At 33.0% G+C, this 18567-nt stretch overlaps 4 protein-coding genes and 1 pseudogene across 7 annotated transcripts; 4 read left to right on the forward strand and 1 right to left on the reverse strand.

The window, feature by feature from the left end:
• Nucleotides 1–193: 193 nt before the first annotated feature.
• LOC111304620 (putative protein S-acyltransferase 14) lies at nt 194–3500 on the reverse strand. The gene is made up of 7 exons (XM_022901350.2): nt 2893–3500; nt 2156–2375; nt 1963–2054; nt 1588–1711; nt 1419–1504; nt 1021–1086; nt 194–732 (listed from the first exon to the last, which is right to left on the reverse strand). Exons 1-7 carry the CDS (start codon nt 3100–3102, stop codon nt 607–609), a joined length of 924 nt encoding a protein of 307 aa, XP_022757085.2. The 5' UTR covers nt 3103–3500; the 3' UTR covers nt 194–606.
• On the forward strand, nt 3394–4992 carry LOC149512746 (vestitone reductase-like). The gene is made up of 5 exons (XM_089751072.1): nt 3394–3417; nt 3975–4166; nt 4341–4400; nt 4484–4557; nt 4851–4992. Exons 1-5 carry the CDS (start codon nt 3394–3396, stop codon nt 4990–4992), a joined length of 492 nt encoding a protein of 163 aa, XP_089607198.1.
• Nucleotides 4993–7614: 2622 nt separating this feature from the next.
• LOC111304621 (vestitone reductase-like) lies at nt 7615–9915 on the forward strand. 2 transcript variants are annotated; one of them, XM_022901352.2, is made up of 5 exons: nt 7615–8052; nt 8472–8996; nt 9130–9319; nt 9429–9569; nt 9677–9915. In XM_022901352.2, coding segments are annotated over exons 1-5 (978 nt in total). In that variant the 5' UTR covers nt 7615–7931; the 3' UTR covers nt 9678–9915. The 2 variants fall into 2 exon arrangements, with proteins under 2 accessions (XP_022757087.2, XP_089606759.1); XM_089750633.1 differs by lacking the exon at nt 9677–9915 and having other exon boundaries at nt 7682–8052; nt 9429–9570.
• A 1760-nt stretch (nt 9916–11675) lies between these two features.
• LOC111306356 (protein transport Sec1a-like) lies at nt 11676–13156 on the forward strand. Of its 2 annotated transcripts, none has more exons than XR_016331013.1 (5): nt 11676–11959; nt 12191–12248; nt 12430–12511; nt 12588–12673; nt 12838–13156. XR_016331013.1 is itself a non-coding variant. In XM_089749727.1 (5 exons), the coding sequence occupies exons 1-5, from the start codon at nt 11912–11914 to the stop codon at nt 13095–13097; spliced, it is 357 nt and encodes a 118-aa protein (XP_089605853.1). In that variant the 5' UTR covers nt 11676–11911; the 3' UTR covers nt 13098–13156. The 2 variants fall into 2 exon arrangements, 1 of the variants encoding a protein (XP_089605853.1); XM_089749727.1 differs by lacking the exon at nt 12191–12248 and having other exon boundaries at nt 12831–12888; nt 13015–13156.
• Nucleotides 13157–14331: 1175 nt separating this feature from the next.
• On the forward strand, nt 14332–18546 carry LOC111304624 (protein transport Sec1a-like; annotated as a pseudogene). Its single transcript, XR_016331723.1, has 13 exons — nt 14332–14412; nt 14646–14855; nt 14942–15025; nt 15229–15327; nt 15407–15480; nt 15716–15803; nt 15957–16100; nt 16186–16293; nt 16548–16664; nt 16740–16816; nt 17245–17522; nt 17638–17982; nt 18084–18546. The product of XR_016331723.1 is annotated as a protein transport Sec1a-like (transcript).
• Nucleotides 18547–18567: the final 21 nt, after the last annotated feature.

The following is an 18567-nucleotide window of genomic DNA, read 5'->3' on the forward strand; positions in this document are numbered from 1 at the left end:
TTCTTGAAAATGCAATTACTTATTTTTATAGATTTTGAAATTTATATTTGATCAGAGCTTTTGCAGGAAAGCATGGAGTTTTGCTGGATTTTAATGGAACAACATTATTACAATTAAAAAAAAAACAAAATTAAAAAATAATGACATAAACACATAATTTTTCCAGTTGTGAATGATACGCAGAAAAGAAATGTTGATCCAAATGCATTCTCTATATTTCCAATCAGTACGTACAACAAATCTACAAGAACTAAATTAACATCACAACGTGAAATGGTACATTCGATACCCTGAACCTACTGTTCCCGGACTTCAGAAAATATAATTAGAAAATAATACATAAAATTAAAATTTTAATTGTCAGACCATCAGCCCCCCCACCATTTTCGTAACTATATGCTGCTTTCCCAGATATTCTCTCTGTCTCTCTCCCTTTACTTTTTATTTCTACATAAAGATGGCCGTGGCAATGAAGAGTCAGAAGCCGAAATTGGCCACGGAGTGATATGCCTGTTAGAATACAAAGGGAGCAGCGTGCGAGGGTTCGGTATCTATAATTACAAGAAAATTATCCAAATTTCCTGGCGTGGAGGAGGCTTTTACTTTTTAGAACTCCTGGGAATCAAAATCAGGCTTAGATGGATATTCAAGACCCTGAAGTGCCGGCATTCGTCGTAAATCCTCATCTGAATACGCTGGAATGAGCCAGTATCGTTTGTCTGTTCCAAACACCTGTATATAGACAAACCCCAAAGCACCAAAACATGAGTACAATGATGACGGTTAACATGCCAGATCGCAGACTCTGTTACTCGGCAACAGATTAAAACTTCTAAGTACTAATATTAGCACAAATTCAGAAACTTGGCATCAAAAGAAAAAGGTTCCAAATGCCACGAGGACTTGTTGAACAAAAATTACAAGCAAAATATTGTTAGATACCATCATATGAAGGCTTTTTTATGCAAGAAATACATGTTTAGAAACGAGGGAAAAGCAATGTATCGAAAAACAGTTAACCTGTTCAAAATTTTTCTTCCGACCAAGGTCATAAGGCCATTTTGGAGTGGTTTTCTTCTCATATGCCTGCTCAGAAGACAATCACAGATTTTGTCAGTAAATTTGAGTTCATTTATTCTGCATTATAATCCCCAAGAGGAGGAAGACACCACTAGTCTGGCCTAAAGATAGTCCTAAATTCTTGTTAGGGATATTCAGTTAATCTTTGGTATTATGATATTTGAGTTGACTTACTTCTTTTCCTCCCTCTTTTGGGTAGGGGTAGCGGTAAAAAAATTCACACATATCAAATGGAGCATGTCTCTCTCTATTATGACATGGTACTAAAGAAATAATGATAAATGCTGAAAACACCAACTATTATGACATGGTACTAAAATTCAAGATGAACACAATACCTCAATGGTTGTGGTATTAGCAGCCACCAAGGATATGTGCATGATCAAAAACCCCAAGACACTCAATGCAAATGCCAGATTCAAAACTGTAACAAGATAACATGGTTATACATTAGTACAAAATCACAAAAGTTAAATAGGTCAGAAGAACAGTCCAAGCAGCCCATACCAAAGGCAAGGAAAGTGGTAGCAAGGGTGCCAGGAGTTCCAGGAATTTCTTCATCACTAAAAAATGCTAAGAAATGTGGCAACAAGGCCAAAGTAACAAGACTAGTCTCGAGGAATGTGTAAAACTGCATCAAGGTTTAAAACCATAGTCAAAGGAATGCCAAGAAAAACGAGCATTATGAATTGCAATCATAACCTATCTTGCTATAATCAATGCAGAGTGCAAAAAATGTCACAGCGAAAAGAAACACTCCACAGCTCAATTCTGCTTCCATAAGAGATTTGAAAGTAGGAAGTTTTTGAAGTTAAGATGAATAAAGCAAGTATGACTTTAAAAAATGTATAAAAAACTAATTCGTAAATAAAGTAGACATACCAAGAAAAGAAGGAAATACTTGTAATTTAGGGCACCAACACAATTGACAACCCACACACAATGATGGTCCATCTTTAGCACACACCGCCCACCTGAAACAATGAAATCAATACGGTACTGATCATCAATAATAACAATATTATTAGCAAATCAAGAAAAAGAATCAGAGAACTTTGGTGTATGGAGAACGCACAAACAGAACAATGATGGCAGCGAGGTGGTTTCAGCTGGTTGCACTTCCGACAATATCGAATTCTTTGATTTGAAGGGTCTGGCCGCAAACCATTGAACTCTGAACCATTCAATGGATCAGCCTCCCCTCTCTCCTCATCCGTAGCTGGTGTCCAGTTAGGTGGGACACTACCCGGATCAGTCAAAACAACAGTAAAGTAACTCCATAACAGCATTACCAACTGCAGTATCACATCAAAATTTCCACATTCAGAGTCAGTTTCCACCATACATTTAATCATCGATTATTTATACATTCTTTTAGCAATGTGATTACATTAATCATAATCCCAAAACCCAATTTATTATTTTAGCATTAAAACTTTGAAACTAAATCTAATAAAGGTCCAAGATAGAGCATTGTGTTCTAACAATGCTTCAGATTTGTTCTTTCTTTTCTCTGATATATAACAAATAGCAAGAAATATGAATAATTTAATTATTCATAACATCTAGGACAAAAAATAAGAAATTTTAAGATCCAGAAAGATCACTCTAACTAATGAGTAAGCAAACACAAAATTAAATCTTGAATATTTTCAGAACCATTTTTTTTTAAAGGATCACTTTTCTTAGTTGAATTTAATTTCAATGGAGCGGATTTTTAGTGAAATTACAAAAAAAAAAAAAAAAAAATCAACCTAAACCCACAAAAAGGAAACACCAAAAAAACACAAAAGTTTAATTTTTAACACTTACCAAACAATGAAATAAGATCAAGACAACAACAGCAGCAAGGGAATGGAGACCACCGTCGTACAAAATTGGGCCATAATTGGTCAAAACAACGGAGTAGTATGTGACACCTATGACCCCTAAAACCAACAGGATCATGATCGAGCCCAGACCCCTCAGAGCCGTACAAAACTTGAACACGTTCCACGCCATCGCTGCTCCAGATCTATGCATAATACCCAGAAAACAAATAACAAACAGTAAAATAAAAATCTGATCTTTTTTTTTCAGACAGTGCTTGTAACTGCTTAAAAACTATGAGTCCAAATTAAGGTTGTCCGAATGACTTAGAAGAAGAAATAATTGAGGTGTTCCTGTTGAGAACAGTCAATAAGATAACAGGGATTACAGTGAAACAAGAAAAAAGAAGAGGGTTTTTTCCCAACAAAAAAAAAAGATTTTTTCTGAGATTTTTGTGAAGGTGGGATTTTGAATCTCGGGTTTATGGGATTTAATTGACATAAGATGGGACTTGGGATTCCAGCTAAGGTCTGGAATCCATGTTGCCAGACAGAAGACCAGAGGGATAAAAAAACTCTTTTTTTTTTTAATTTTCTTTTCTACTTTCCCTTAGTAGGAAGTAATTCGAGTGAAAAAGGGCTAAATTTTTGTTAAATTGAGAAAAAAAAATTAATGCAGGAAAAGTATTTTTTAACAACTATTCCAAATAAAATAATATAAAAAACAACTGCTAAGTGCCGCTAATAGATAAGACACGACGTGTAGACAAGCACTACATAATTGAAGGTTTTGTTTGGTCATAGTTCTTAATTGCCGCTAATAGATAAGACACGACGTATAGACAAGCACTACATAATTGAAGGTTTTGTTTGGTCATAGTTCTTAATTCTAGAAGTTGGCACTCCCCGACCATTGTATGTTAAACATCGATTCAGCCCACAAGAGGCCTAAGTTTTTGGCCCGGTTTTATTTTTTAGTTGTTTTTAAACTCGTGCTGTCCCTTAAGATGACTCCAATTCTTAACGTACATTGCTGGTCCGAACCCAAATTTGGATTTCTAACAGCATATTTGAACATATGGGAAGATTGCAAGAGAGATATCAGCTACCTCAATCAACCAACCAGATAGCTTCGAAGCAGCCATTGAAGGATGCATGGGAGTCTTTCATGTTGCTAACGCAATGGACATTAAGGGCAAAGAGCCTGAAGAAATTGTGACTAAACGAGATATGGAAGGATTGCTAGGCATTTTAAAGGCATCCTTGAATTCCAAGACAGTAAAATGAGTTGTTTACACTTCTACAGCAGGCGCCAACAAGGGTTCACAGCTTTTTAATCTTTGCCCATTATTTTAGCTAGATTTCATAGTACCTTAATTCAACGGATTCTAAAACGAACCCAGTAGAAAAATAAATTAGTGGGATTAATTGACGAGAGATTTGAACTTTAAGAATTACTGTGGTCTCAAAGAGTTCAGTTACGCATTAGGATTTACATTGCAGCTGAACCATGTAACTGAAGATCAAATACAAGACAGAGATAGCCATGCTTGATTTTTGCTGGTTTAATGACTGTTTCAGTTCGTTTTTGTTAGTTGTTCATAAACCAGCAAAAGTTCTTTTTATTTCCTCTCAAGAAATCTCATTTTTCTAACCACTGCGAGTTCAGGCAAACTATACTAAGTCATGGTGCATAAATGTGAACAGAAAACAAAAGAGACATTAGCTTCCATACCAGTCTACCGGCAGCAGATGAAAAGTCTCACCAGCCATTGAGGGATGTAAAGGAGTCCCCCATGATGATTTCCAAGACAAAGAGCCTGAGACGATAGTGACCGAAACGGCAATCAATGGAGCTCTAGGAATCTAGAGGGCATGCTTAAAATAAAAAACGGTGGAGAGAGTTGTCTACTCTTCTAATGCTGCTGCAGTGCTGTTCAACTTTTTTTTTATTATTAATAGTTCCTTAGCAGAAACCAAAGGTAGAAAAACACCAGCTTTGTCATCAAAGAAACTCTTGGATTTGGGTTTCAAGTTTAACTATGGAGTTGAGGATATGTATGATGGAGCTATCAAGTGCTGCAAGGAAAAAAGCTTTATCTAGTAAGCATAATCAATCACCATCTCTAGCTTTGATTGGTTCAACTTGCAGGGACCAAAGGCCTGAGAATATCATTGAATCATTTGAAGGATAAAGATCAAAATTCTGTGAAGCTTTCTATGGTTCTAAAACGGATGTGGTAAATTTCGTGAAGCTCGTTATCTAGGTGTAACTCTAGGTTTGATAACGGCAAATGTAATGTTTTTTGTGCTATATGTGCAATTCTAAAGCATAAAGGAGAGTCCTTGTTATGCCATTTTTACTTGGGTTTCAAGTCCTAAAAAAAATTACGATTAAGGTTCTTCAATTTTGCTTTCACTTATAATTTTAAAACGGAGTAAATCTAAATTCCGGAGGAGAAGGAATGAGATGCACATGGGTTTGGGTTAAGCTAGGTCCAGGCCAAGAAAAAGCCCAAATTTTAGGCGGACTCCTCACCAGCTTTTTATATAAACTTGGGCTGTCCGATCACTGCAAGCTCAATTGGAAATATGAACATACGGGCAGATAGCAAGATCAGACACATCGGCTTGCGTTACGGACCCGCAAGGCTCAGCAGATGGGCTCGAAATTAACCTGATAGCTTGGAAGCAGCTGTTTTAAGGATTCGTGGAAGTCTTTCTTATTGCTCATCTCATGGCCGTAAAGGGGCAACAAGCCCCTGCAGAGATAATGACTGATACTATATTTGGATTGAAGGGAGGGGAAGAAAAATAAAGGAAAATAAAATAAAGTAATAGAAATAAAAAAAAATATTATTTGAATAAATTTTTAATTTAAAAAATAAAAAAATGAAAATTCAATAATCTTTGTAATTATTGTAATCTTATTTTTTTAATAGTTGAATTTGAAAGAAAAACTAAAGAAAAGAAAATTAAAAATTTTTTATTTTTATAAAAAAATTATATTTTTATAAAAAACTATTATATTTATATTTTTATTGTGATATTAAATTTGATTATATAACTGATTTTTTTTATAAAAATAATTTTTTATAAGTTTTTTATATAGTATTATAGTTTATAAATATTTTATATTTTTTTAAGTTTTAATAATAAAAAAAAGTCAAATTATTATGAAAATAAATTAAAGACTAAATTAAACATAAAATTAAGAATAAATCAATAACTAATTAATATATCTTATTGTATTAAATATATTTAATTTTATTTAAAAATATTTATTGTATACAAATTAAATAGTATAAAAAAGTATTTATATATTATATGTTATTTTATAACAAAAAAGCTATAATTTAAAAAATATATTTATGTATTATATATATATTTTTAATTTTAATTATCCGAATAAAAAAATATATATCTTTTTCTTTCATTCAAAAAAACTTTTTTTTTTTTTATTAATATCTATGTAAAGGAACAGTATAGAATGGAAGGATGACCTCATCACTTGGCATTTTAAACGCCCTCCTTGACAATTCCAAGACCGTAAAACGAGTTGTGGACTTCTACTGCAAGAGCCATATTCAAGGAAGAATAAAATAAAGTCCTAAACGACCAAAGTACATGGAATGATCAGGAATTGTGCAGAAAAAGACAACCAGCCCTACAATTTGCCAAAAAAAATACACGTGGATTAAAATTTAAAAATGTCATGCACATGCTCCTTCCTCCTTCGGTTGTTGGACCCCTTCATTTGTTCGCATTAATCATATTCCACATTAATTGTAAAAGTAAGACGAGATTTACGCCTAATCCGAAAATAATTTTTTCATTTAAAAAAATAATAAATTCCCATTTTAAAGGTTTAATTTTACAATTCAAATTAAAAAACTATTCAAAAAGTGTTTTTTTATGAAGAAATACTTTTAGGGTATAAAATCATTATGTAGCCCTATAGTTTTAATATTTTAATTTTTATATATTTTTTTTATAACAATACTAAACGGTTAAAATTTTTAGTCATTTTTTTTTAATTCAATTTTTTTTCAATCACTACAGCAATACTAAATTAACTCTTAATCTATTATTGACAAAACACCTTGACTTATAAATTCGAGTTTAAGTAATTAAAGTATTCACCAAATATTTCCAACTTCCAAGCTGTAAAGTGTGAAGAGAGGATTTCTTTACGTCAAATTCGATACAGAAGTTTCTAAGATGTAATATAAGAAATATATATTTCTCCAGAAATCTATAGTCAAACTTGACAACTATATGGACCTTTCTAAATTTTTTTATATATATTCTAGAAAACATACTTTCATGAATGACTTGTAGGCTTAATAGAACAAAGACTTGAATCATCCAACTTTGACAAAAACAAAAAACAAAAAAAAAGCCCGTTCTTGGCAATGACACTAGCACATTACCTTTCCTCCATTTACTCGTGCTTCCCTTTCAATCAAATTGTTCATGAAGGTAAAACTAAAATAATTAATCACTTCATTTCATTAATGAAGATAATTTGGTGAAGGGTTAGGGTTTAGTAAATAATTTGAGAAAGAAGTGATTTGGGGTTTTTTTTGTTTTTCCAGAACGATTACGTTTTTTTTTTCTTTTCTTTTCTTGGTTTTTTTTTTATTAATTAGATTATAATTATTTTTTAATTATATATTGTTCCATCGTATAATAATACATTTTAAGCGCCAGTCGTCATTGCATACGCATCAAGCCATCAAGTTCTAGGCGCTTTAGCAAAGAAGCGTAGCAGTTTCTCTTTTAACCGGCTACAGCCGGTGAAAAGAAACACAAATTGATACACAGGTAAAGAAAAGGCGGCGGCAACGGTGACTGCCGAAAATGCTGGAAAAACTAGACGCCTAACTTTGAAGTTCACGAGGGAAATCAATCACTCAACCGAATACTATAAAACATAGTGAGAGGCTAAGAGCAAATTCACATCTGAAAACAAACAATACTACTGTGGCAAGAATTGCAAATACCCATTCCTCTTAGAGAAAGAAGAGAGACAGAGGGGAGATGGAAGGGGATAAAGGAACTGTCTGCGTCACAGGAGGGACCGGCTACATAGGCTCCTGGCTGATTAAGGTGCTTCTTGAGCAGGGTTACTCTGTTCATACCACTGTTAGGGCAGACCCAGGTACGATCAAAGTTAATTTAGTAAGGTTAATAAAAAATGCAATTTAGTATTAATTTTATATCAAGATCTTTTGTTCTTGCTTAGGTGTAAAAATTTATGGATAGAGTACTTTATATAAATTAATGTTAAACAAGTGAGCAGAGTTGATCTTTGTATTTGGACTGATTGAAATTGTTGCAGGACAGAGATTCTATTGTAACAGAGATACAGGATAGCATTAATCCCTGCTTATGCTTTTGCCGGTTTAATGGGTTTTTGACTAGCTATATTTCAGTTATTTTTATGTCAGTTGTTGCATTCAAGCTATTTAAAAAAAAAAAAGCAGCCCTTTTCCGCCCAAAGAAAACCTGAATTTCTTTAATATGAGACGACAGAGTTCAGTTAAACTTTCACTAAACATGATGCTGAAATATGATCAGGAAACAAGAGAGATCTTAGCTTCCTCACCAGCCTACCGAGGGCAGATGAAAAGCTTAAAATCTTCACAGCAGATCTTAGTTCTCCTGAGAGTTTCGATGAAGCCATTGAGGGATGCAAAGGAGTTCTCCATGTTGCCGCTCCCATGGATTTCCAAGACAATGAGCCTGAGGCAGTAGTGACCCAAAGGTCAATCGATGGAGCACTAGGCATCTTGAAGACATGCTTAGGATCAAAAACGGTGAAGAGAGTTGTCTTCACTTCTAGTATTTCCGCAGTGTATTTCAACAACAAGAATGTGGACATGATGGATGAGAGTTATTGGACTGATGTGGATTACGTTAGAGAACTTAAGTCATATGTAAGTTCTTATGCAATTTCCAAGACTTTGGCAGAAAAGGCAGTTGTTGAATTTGCAGCAGAACATGGATTGGATCTGGTGACAGTCATTCCACCTATGGTTCTAGGTCCCTTCATCTGTCCAAAAATGCAAGGCTCAGTGCGAGCAGCATTGTCTCCAATCCTTGGTATAAGTTGAAGTTGTCTTTCTAATGTCCAAAAATTATAATACTTGAATCAATTTAACTTGGAATATTTTTTTTCAAGTGATTATTGATTCAACAGAGAGAACCATTTACTAAAATACTATGAACTTTTCAGGGAGTAGGGATGACTATAGTCTTCTTCTCAATGTGGCAATGGTGCATATTGATGATTTGTCAAGGGCACTTATTTTCTTGCTCGAGCATCCTGAGGCAAAAGGAAGGTATAATTGTTCCTCGGACACAGTAACTATTCAGAAGATTGTTGAAATTCTTTCAACTAAATATCCAGAATACAAAATTAAAGAGTGAGTAAACGGCTTTTTTCCGTTGGCATTTTCTCAATTAATTTAAACTCATGTTATCTTAATCTCAAGACTAAAAGAAAATTTTTACAACTTTTTTATTACTTGGCAGTTCCCTAACAGATATTGAAGGTACTAAACTGCCTGGTTTGTCATCAAAGAAACTCTTGGATTTGGGTTTCAAGTTTAAATACGGGGTTGAGGATATGTATGATGGAGCTATTAACAGCTGCAAGGAAAAAGGGTTTCTCTAGTAAGGCTAATCATCACTCTCTAGTCTCTAGCTTGGCTAATTTGAAATCATGGTACGAAATCTTTAGGAACAATATTAACTGATTGTTTCAATTTCTTACATTGCAGGGACCAAGGGCTTGAGGATATTTATAAATAGATATATGATTCTATCAATTGAGGGTTGATGATGATGCAGTAGTTCCTTTGAAGATTTTATGATTTTAAAGAAGAAAGTATTAGTAGCGAGGCTCATTAAGCTTATTATTTTGGTCTAATAACTGGAAAATTGATGTATTTTCTGCTGTATTTCATGTTTGGATGCTTGTGTTTTGATTGAGTATGGACTTCACTATGGTTGTTTGTTTTGGGATAGTTGTGTTTAACCAAACTTCTTGCCCAACGTTCAGCAAATAAAGTTTAAAAAAATATAACATCCAATCCAATATATAAAAATTCTAACTGAATCACTAAATTTTAATTTACTTCAGTAAAGTCATTGAAGTTTGATAATTTAATTTAGTCACTCCGAGCATATGCAGAGATGAATTCAGGGTGGTGAGAATAACTGTCCCTACAAAAATCTTGAGAATTAATTTTAATTATATGAAATTATTCAAAATTTGAACGATTCTTATATTTTATCGTAAAAAAAAAAAATCGTGAATGCAGGTTTCAATTTTACATAAAGGGTTGAGAAAATATTTGATGGAGCTATTATGTGTTGCAAAGAAAGAGGGCATCTCTGGTAAGTATAACTACCATCTCTACCATATATTATTTTGCCATAATGGTGAAAATCTCCAGGAACAACGTCAACCAATTGGTTCAATTCATGCTGCAAAATGCAGGGACCAAGGGTCTGAAGATGTCGCTGAATCAGCTCAAAGATAAAGAAATTAGTTTCTCCGACTCTTCTAGCATTCGAAAGGAGACCCAATGAAGCTTGTGATTATGAAATTTAATTAAAAATCAATGTATATTATTATTATTATTATTATTATAATATGTTTCCAAATTTATTCTTGTGAAGTGTGAAGTGTGAACCGCATCAGCATTATATATAATTTCATTTACATCATGCAGCAAAACGTTCTAAACCAAATGGTTTCAAAGTACAAATTTTTGGGGCTGGCGGATGCTCATATTCTTATGCATGAGAAAAATAGAAAGGACCGGTAATTAAAGAAATAAAAAGTTGTAGAATTGCATTTTATTTTTTTCTTTTCTAATCAAGACCTTTTTAACATAAATCTAAACTTAGGTCAGTGCAACAATTGCATTATCTTATATATAAGATGACCATGTGATCCATTTTATTGAATGGGGTGGGCTTAAATTTTTAATTAACTAGAGAACATATAATTATACTTTCACTATCTAGTTTAAATTTATATTTGTATTTTTTTTTTTGTTGAAAAAACATATTTGTATATCAAATTGAACTAATTCATAATGATATCAACAGGCAAAGTATAAATTATTTTGAGGTATCCACGTTTGAACTCAATTATTAATTAAAATTATTCAAATTTGATAATTATTTGAATATTTTTTATTTTTATATCTGAACTTTATTTATATAATATAAAAAAATTTGTTAATTATCCGAATTCGTTAAATATTTTTTATTAAGTTAAGTTTATTTTTAAACTTAAATTTTAAATCAATTTTAATAATATTATTAAAAATTTTAAATTAACAAATTAAAGTTAACTCATAAAAAAATTAAAGTGAAAAATTATAATTAAAATATTTAATAAATTAATTTACTTAAATGTTTATTAATAATAAATAATTTATTAATAAAAAATATTATTTATAATAAGATTCGAATAATAACTAAATTAAAATTACTATTTAAACTCTAACCGAATAAAAGACAAACAATAATTTTACTGAAATTTACCCGAACCTATTATAAAATATTCTAATTTTGTTTAATTAGAAATTTAACCAAGCCCTATCATAAATTATAAAACCGAATTTTATTTACTGAATTTTACTGAATTGCACTGTTCCCAATACAAAATAATGACCGCTAGGCACTTGCGTGCAGCTCAAGCTACCTTCAAGTTTTCCGCTTAAAGATCACGACCCCGCGTTATTTTAATTTATAGAGAAAAATTCGCGATTTAATGAACATCAATCCCTCGCAATATAACGGCCATTCCACGCTGCGCCATCTTTCTCTCAGACAAACGCATGCACTTTTTTTTTTTCCTTAATTTTCTCTTTAAAAAATTATCTCCCTTAAATAAAAAAAAATTCTTTTAATCATTGTTTTTTAGATCTGGAAATTTATCTTGTTTTGTTTGCATGATCGAAAGTTAGCAATTTCGTTTTCGGATTCTAAGTCTTCTCATGGCGGTGAAAAAGAATACAAGGTTTTTCGACAGTTCAGCCGCGATCGTATGTCTCTCTCTCTCTCTCTACTTGATCTCCTTGTTTTATTCCTAGGTTTTCCTGTTTGTTTCCGTGAAATTTCAAGATCTTTGAAATGTTAAGTTTAAATTAGGCTCGATATTTGGCTCCTCTCGCAAAGAGAAAGTGGTATTCCTAGGGTTTACGCGTCGAGGAGGACTTGTTGAATCTCTGACTGTTTGGTTTACGATTTTGATGTCTAATTTTCTTTCTTTAAAGGCTATTGTATGAGACGCTTCGATCTTCCACATCTGGAGGTTCAAAATCGGATTGGAAGGTTCGATAGTATTTGATTTCCATTTGATTTTACTTGTTTTTCTTCTATTTTTTCAGCCTTTTTCAAATTCTCAGCAATAAAAACGCTAGATGGAAGTGGTAGATACTGATCTTAAGTTTTTAATCTATTCGAGTATGCTTAGTCCACGGTAGAAAGAGACTAACTAATATATTTTCGACAGGTACTCATAATGGATAAAGTGACAGTCAAAGTCATGTCTCATTCGTGTAAAATGGCAGATATCACGGATCAAGGAGTTTCCTGTAAGCTTATATAAATTGTGACAACATGAAGCAACATTTTGTAAATTGGGACTTACTAGAGATTCTTCTATATTAGTGGTGGAAGATCTTTTCAGTAGAAGGCAGCCATTACCGTCCATGGATGCTATATATTTCATCCAGCCATCAAAAGAAAAGTATAAGGTTATTTCTTTTAAATGTCATGTTATTTAACTTCCACTACATATTCCTTCATTGCGTTTGACCTCTGCTTGTTATTAATAAGATATATAATCTCCATAAAAATGATATACCATTTGAGCCCATTTTAACCCTATATTTTAACCCTATCTTTTGCTAGCATGCAGTGTTGTCATGTTCTTATCTGAGATGTCTGGAAGGGAGTCTTTATACAAGAAGTATGTGAATGATTTTCCACAGAAACTTTGCTTTTATTTGATTAATAATTTAGATCTTTCAGTTTGGCTTTGTATGATAATGTTCTCTGGTCTCCACCACCCCCTATCCCCCCATTTTTTTTCCAGGGCATTTGTATTTTTCTGTTCACCTGTTCCAAAGGAATTCGTTAATTACATCAAAAGTGACTAAAGTGTTTTACCTCTCATAAGTGCATTGAGAGAGGTCCAAATTTTCTTTTTATATTAGTTCTTGCAACATTTACTTGTTCTTTGGTGTTTTATGTACTTTAGATTCTTCCTTTTTAATTTATCAACTTTCCTGTTTGGTAATTATTCATATGAATTTGTAATACTTTCCTATATATAGTCAGGTAAGACAACAAAATTTATTGTTTCTTATGTTGTTTCTATGCCTTTTATCTATTTACAGCAGATTCTTAATAACCTATCTAGTTTTGGAATCATTTATATTCGCCTTATTATGATACTTAAAAACTTTATCTTTTCTAAATGACACAGATGTCCTCTTCAATGCTAAGTTCTTTATGGTTCACGTACCATAAATTATTACCCTTGAACTTTGAGTTTACATAAACCAGGTGATTGATTATTGAAGGTATAACCATTGTGTGCTAGGACTGGAATCACTCATGTTTTTCTGCCCAATAGAGTTCATACTAATTGTGCCACTGACTTCACTAGCAGTGGCGGAGCCACATTGAAACCAGATGGGCCCATGGCCCTCCAAATATTTTTTAAGCCTTCTAATACATATTGATATAATGCATATAATTTATAAGTGTTTCTTTTAAAAATTAAAAATGGCTCTTTTGAAAATATAAAAAGTTGTTCTTTGTGATTATAGATGTTTAAAACTTTGAGATTTTAGGTTCAAGTTTCATTGTATGTAGATTTATTTCAATTTTATGTTGGATTTGTTTAGTTATACTCTAATTTATTGATTAGTTTATTTGTTTAATTATTCAGTTATGTAATATTTAACTATAATTCTAATTTGTATTTGACATTTCGAAAAAAAAAAAAAAAACTTTTAAGACAAAAAAATTTTCAATTCTCAAATTCCAACTAATTTGTAAAAAGTATTAATATTATATTTTAGTTCTCATTAAAAAATTAAAAAATAAATGTATTTGTTAAATAGTTATATTTTTTTATTTCAATATTTAAATTTTTTGTCTATCTTATTTATGGTTACATTATGGAATGTCATATTTACTTAAAATTTTTATAACTTCTGATAAAATAATAACATATTATATGCTAAGAGAAAATTTTCAAATTACAATTATTATTTTGTTGGGCCCCTTTAACTTGAAATCTTAGATCCGCTACTGTTCATGAGTTTGGATTAGGGCCTAATAAGAGCAAGCTAATGGTCATTAGAAAGTGTATTTAAAATATGTTATCCACCAAGACCTTATGATGCAGGGTTTTATCACTGATCATGAAACAGCCTTGGAGGAACTCTTTAATGAAGATGCTGAGAAGTCACCAAAATTTGAAGTTTGATCGAGCCAAATGGCAACTCGAATTGCCACAGTTTTTGCCTTGTTGAAGTTATGAATTATATAAGAAATTGGCAAGCAACTATGATGCCTACACATATTGTCAGGTGTTGTAGGTTTTACATTTTATTCTTTATATGCCTTGGACGTTTAACATTTGAATTATTTATGGCAATTTTCCTTGTAAAAACAATGCTTTTCTTGAAATGAAATAATATTTATTATTAAAAGATTAACTGGGTTTGGATTTCTTTGGAGCTTCCATTTGTACGATATCGTGCCATCAAGACACAAAATGCATCTACAGCGACAACCCGTGATTTAATTCCTTCTAAGCTTGCTGAAGCTGTTTGGAATTGTATTTTGAAGTACGAATTTATTCCCAACTTTCCTTAGATTGAAACGAGTGAGCTGCTCATCTTGGATAGATCTGTCGATCAGGTTAAGTATAATTTCCTATGGAATGATTTTCTATTTAAATCGTGTTGGTTGATTTTGTTGAATGTGATGGCACTTTGCATTTTTAGATTGCTCCTGTGATACATGAATGGACATATGATGCCTTAAGCCATGATTTACTTGATATGGATGGAAGCAAATATATGCCTGAGGTAAGTCTTCTTGTTAATTTCCTGCGAAGATTTGAAAAATCTTATGTGCCATGATGTACTGGATATGGATGGAAACAAATATATGCTAGAGGTAAGTCTTCTTGTTAATTTGCTGCGAAGATTTGAAAAATCTTCTTTCCTTTATTTTTATTTCTTTTTAATTTCGTTTTATTCTCATATGAGAATAACACATGTTTTCTTAGGTTCCTAGCAAATCAGGCGGCCCACCTGAGAAAAAGGAGGTCCTTCTAGAAGATCATGATCCAGTTTGGCTGGAGCTTTGTCATGCACGCATAGCAGATGTATGTCTCATTCTCTTATATTCTGTTTTTTCTGGAAAGAATATAAATATAATGCTCTCTTTCATAATTGATGTGTTAGGCAAGTGAGCGCTTGCATGATAAGATGACCAACTTTAAATCAAGGAACAAAGCCGCACAGGTTCAGAGCTCAAGGTTAGCGGCTAGCTTTACTGCTGAACTTGATGAAATGATAAGAAATTATGTATCTGATGTAACTATCTGCTGGAAAATTTAGATGCTTCTTTTGAGGGTTAGTTTCATGTGTGAAAGTGAAAAATGTTTTTACTTTTACATCGCATCTTATATCTCTCTAAATTGTAAACTGAATTAAGTTGTGTATTCATGCAACTATTCCTTATTGAAGTTTGGTTCATTGCGGAGATGGTAGTGAATTCTCCACTCGAGACATGCAGAAAATTGTGCAAGCTTTGCCACAATATAATGAAATAGTTGAAAAGCTCTCTCTCCATGTGGAGGTTTGTTTCTTGTTGAATGCCTCACTTTTTAACTGTCACTTTCTTGTTGAAATAAGGTCTTTCTCCCTTCTAATTGCCACTTTCTTGTTGAATGCCATACTATATAAGACGCTGATGTTTCTTCTGATTGTTTTGACTGTTATTTCATTACAGATTGCTGGAACAATCAACAAACTTGTCAGGGATATGGGGCTTCGTGAGCTTGGACAACTAGAATAGGATCTTGTTTTTGGAGGTGCAGGAGCAAAGGATGTCATCAACTTTCTGAGGACAAAGCAGTGATGCCACGGATTAGTGGTCAGACAACATTTTATATTGTACAATTGATCTTTCCTTTATCTTTTTAAAATCTCATAACATTAAAAATTTTTAATCCATACAGGATGCATCTCCTGAAAATAAATTGCGCTTGCTGATGAGCCACTGCATTCCTATTAATCAGTTATATTTTGAAGCAACTGACTGGCTTGCTCTTCTGATTGTTGCTTGGGTAATACTTATTCTTAAATTTGGTCTATTCTTAATTTAACCTAGTTGCTTTCTGACCTGTTTCTAGTTTGCACTACAGTTAAATGATTTTCAAGTTTTGATTCCATTTGTTTCATTAACAGACTTGTAGATTGTAATTGTAGGTTCGAGACAATTTGATGTTCAATTTGCTTACCAAGACAAATTAATGACTTTATTAAAATTGCTAAAGTGAACTTTTTCTTTTTTTTTTTTTTCTTTCTATTTATTCATCAGTTGGCTAAATTATCACCCGAGGATATGAAAGTTGTGAACAATATGCAATTACTTGGAGGATCATCACAAAATAAAAAGGCAACCACTAGTTTCTCAGTTAAGTTTGATGGCCAAAAGGTATGCCAAGTAGCTTTGAGACAACTGAAAATCAGAGTAGGATCCTGCATTTACCCCATGATGATTTAATTTCAGACAAAACAAGAAGAAGAAAAGACTGAACTGCAGAAGAAGAAACTTGGCAACTATTTCGATTTTATCCCATTATAGAGGTATGGTTTATCTTTTATCTGTTTTTCCCAATATATGCGATTCATATCAATGTCTTTCTTCATATTTTGTCTTGGCAAGCCTCCGCGACTTGTGTGCTCGTTCCCAGGAATAGATCTCTCATTCTTCTCTCCTCTATGGTTGACTTTATAGAAAAAAGTGTCTGATTAACTGTTATTGCATGCTATATATTGTTGTTAAAGACCTCCATTACTCCAATCGTATGCTCTGTTATGCATGTTATACAAACTTAGTGGTGTAATCAGATTTTTTCATGGAAATATTCCTGGTTATAGAGACCCTTTCTAAATAGGACTTGAACACACGAATGGACACCATAAAACAAGAAATTTCTTTCGATCATGAAGTTCTCTATTATTGCATTATGCATAAAATCAAATGGTATCAGTTGACTTTTTTCCCCTGACAGGAGCTCATCGAAAATCTTAGCGAAGGTGACCTGCCAAAGAATGACTATTTATGTATCAATGAACCAAGTACAAATGCTCAGGACAAATCCCAAAGTGGCTCAATGAGGACAGTACCAACTCCAGCTGCACCTACAGAAAAAAGGTCTGCCCATTCAAAGAGATCAAGACGAACAGTATCGTGGGCTCAGCGTCGGTGTTCTGATGATGGATATTCCTGGTGGCCTTACAGCTCAAAATCTCAGCTTTTTATACTGGGGCTTTGTCTGAAGTCTGAACAGTAGTTGTTTTTACTGGCTAAATTAAAATCTCCCCTTACTCTTGTCCCATCTATTTATTACATCTAACTTTGTAATTCTGGAATTTCAAACACCTTATTTTTTTGCCATGCTTAGGAGTCTCAAGCACCTAAAACTCTTCGGTGCCTTTTGGAGTGATTCAGTTCTGAAGAATGCAGTTGCTGATTTCAAGAGGATGGGACAGCGAATTTTTTTGTTTATTATTGGCGAGGCAACTCAATCTGAGGTAAAATTGCTGCCGAATTCCTCAAATTGGCTTTGTGTTAAGATTTGAATCTCACCTGATGTTTATATTTATGCCCTTTTGTGGCTGGGGATTGTTTACCTGACGGCTTCCGTTGCTACCGGCAACTAAGAGTATGTTACAAGCTCACAGCAAAATTGAAGAGGGAAGTTATCCTAGGCTCTTCTAGTTTAGATGATCCTCCACAATATATTACGGTAAAATGATCCTGTTCATATTATTTTTTAACTATCTGATCTATGTTTTTCCTTTTTCTTTCTAATTATTGCTTTGTAATGATTTTATCTTAATGTTGTAGAAACTGAAGCTGCTGTCAGAAAAGGGATCTCTCCAAGGTTACCCCACAACCGAACTTTTGGTGAGATCGAATTCTGGCTATCATGGATTTTGTCCAATGCCAGCCGATTTGTACGACTGCCATCTCGAGGAAGCAGCCGGTTGAATACATTTGACGAGCGCTTGAGCAGTTTTACTCGGTGTATTTAGAAAAGGGAGTTTAAAATGTTGGAAAAGCAAGTACCATTTCACGTCTGTACAGTCATCACCTCTTGAAAATATAATTTGATTCTGAGAGGCAATTCGCGTTAGAGGCAATTTTATCACAAAATTTGGGGGGGGGGGGGGGAGGGGGGAATTTGGATGCCCCACAGTTTCAAATAGCCATTATGTGATCATCAATTCATAGTTTTCCTGAAGCATTTAAATGTTTAATTGAAGCACTGTGGAATTATATGGAGCACCTCCATTTTTTTTTACTGTGATATTGATATATTTCTGGCATA

The sequence above is a fragment of the Durio zibethinus genome, chromosome 21 (assembly GCF_047325235.1).
Source record: "Durio zibethinus cultivar Kanyao isolate XHJ-2024 chromosome 21, ASM4732523v1, whole genome shotgun sequence".
Lineage (NCBI taxonomy): Eukaryota > Viridiplantae > Streptophyta > Magnoliopsida > Malvales > Malvaceae > Durio > Durio zibethinus.

Bases quoted from the DNA above. Each gene is read 5' to 3' on its own strand.
- LOC111304620 (XM_022901350.2), bottom strand. From the start codon at position 3,102: ATGCATAGATCTGGAGCAGCGATGGCGTGGAACGTGTTCAAGTTTTGT. The intron at 2,055-2,155 runs GTGCGTTCTCCA...TCATTGTTTCAG, and splicing joins CTGCCATCATTGTTCTGTTT to GTGGGCGGTGTGTGCTAAAG. The intron at 733-1,020 runs GTTAACTGTTTT...GTCTATATACAG, and splicing joins GGAAGAAAAATTTTGAACAG to GTGTTTGGAACAGACAAACG.
- LOC149512746 (XM_089751072.1), top strand. From the start codon at position 3,394: ATGGGACTTGGGATTCCAGCTAAG. The intron at 3,418-3,974 runs GTCTGGAATCCA...ACATATGGGAAG, and splicing joins GACTTGGGATTCCAGCTAAG to ATTGCAAGAGAGATATCAGC. The intron at 4,558-4,850 runs GCAAACTATACT...TATTATTAATAG, and splicing joins TCTAACCACTGCGAGTTCAG to TTCCTTAGCAGAAACCAAAG.
- LOC111304621 (XM_022901352.2), top strand. From the start codon at position 7,932: ATGGAAGGGGATAAAGGAACTGTCTGCGTCACAGGAGGGACCGGCTAC. The intron at 8,053-8,471 runs GTACGATCAAAG...AAATATGATCAG, and splicing joins CACTGTTAGGGCAGACCCAG to GAAACAAGAGAGATCTTAGC. The intron at 8,997-9,129 runs GTATAAGTTGAA...TGAACTTTTCAG, and splicing joins AGCATTGTCTCCAATCCTTG to GGAGTAGGGATGACTATAGT.
- LOC111306356 (XM_089749727.1), top strand. From the start codon at position 11,912: ATGGCGGTGAAAAAGAATACAAGGTTTTTCGACAGTTCAGCCGCGATC. The intron at 12,674-12,830 runs GTTATTTCTTTT...ATCTTTTGCTAG, and splicing joins CATCAAAAGAAAAGTATAAG to CATGCAGTGTTGTCATGTTC. The intron at 12,889-13,014 runs GTATGTGAATGA...TTTTTTTTCCAG, and splicing joins AGGGAGTCTTTATACAAGAA to GGCATTTGTATTTTTCTGTT.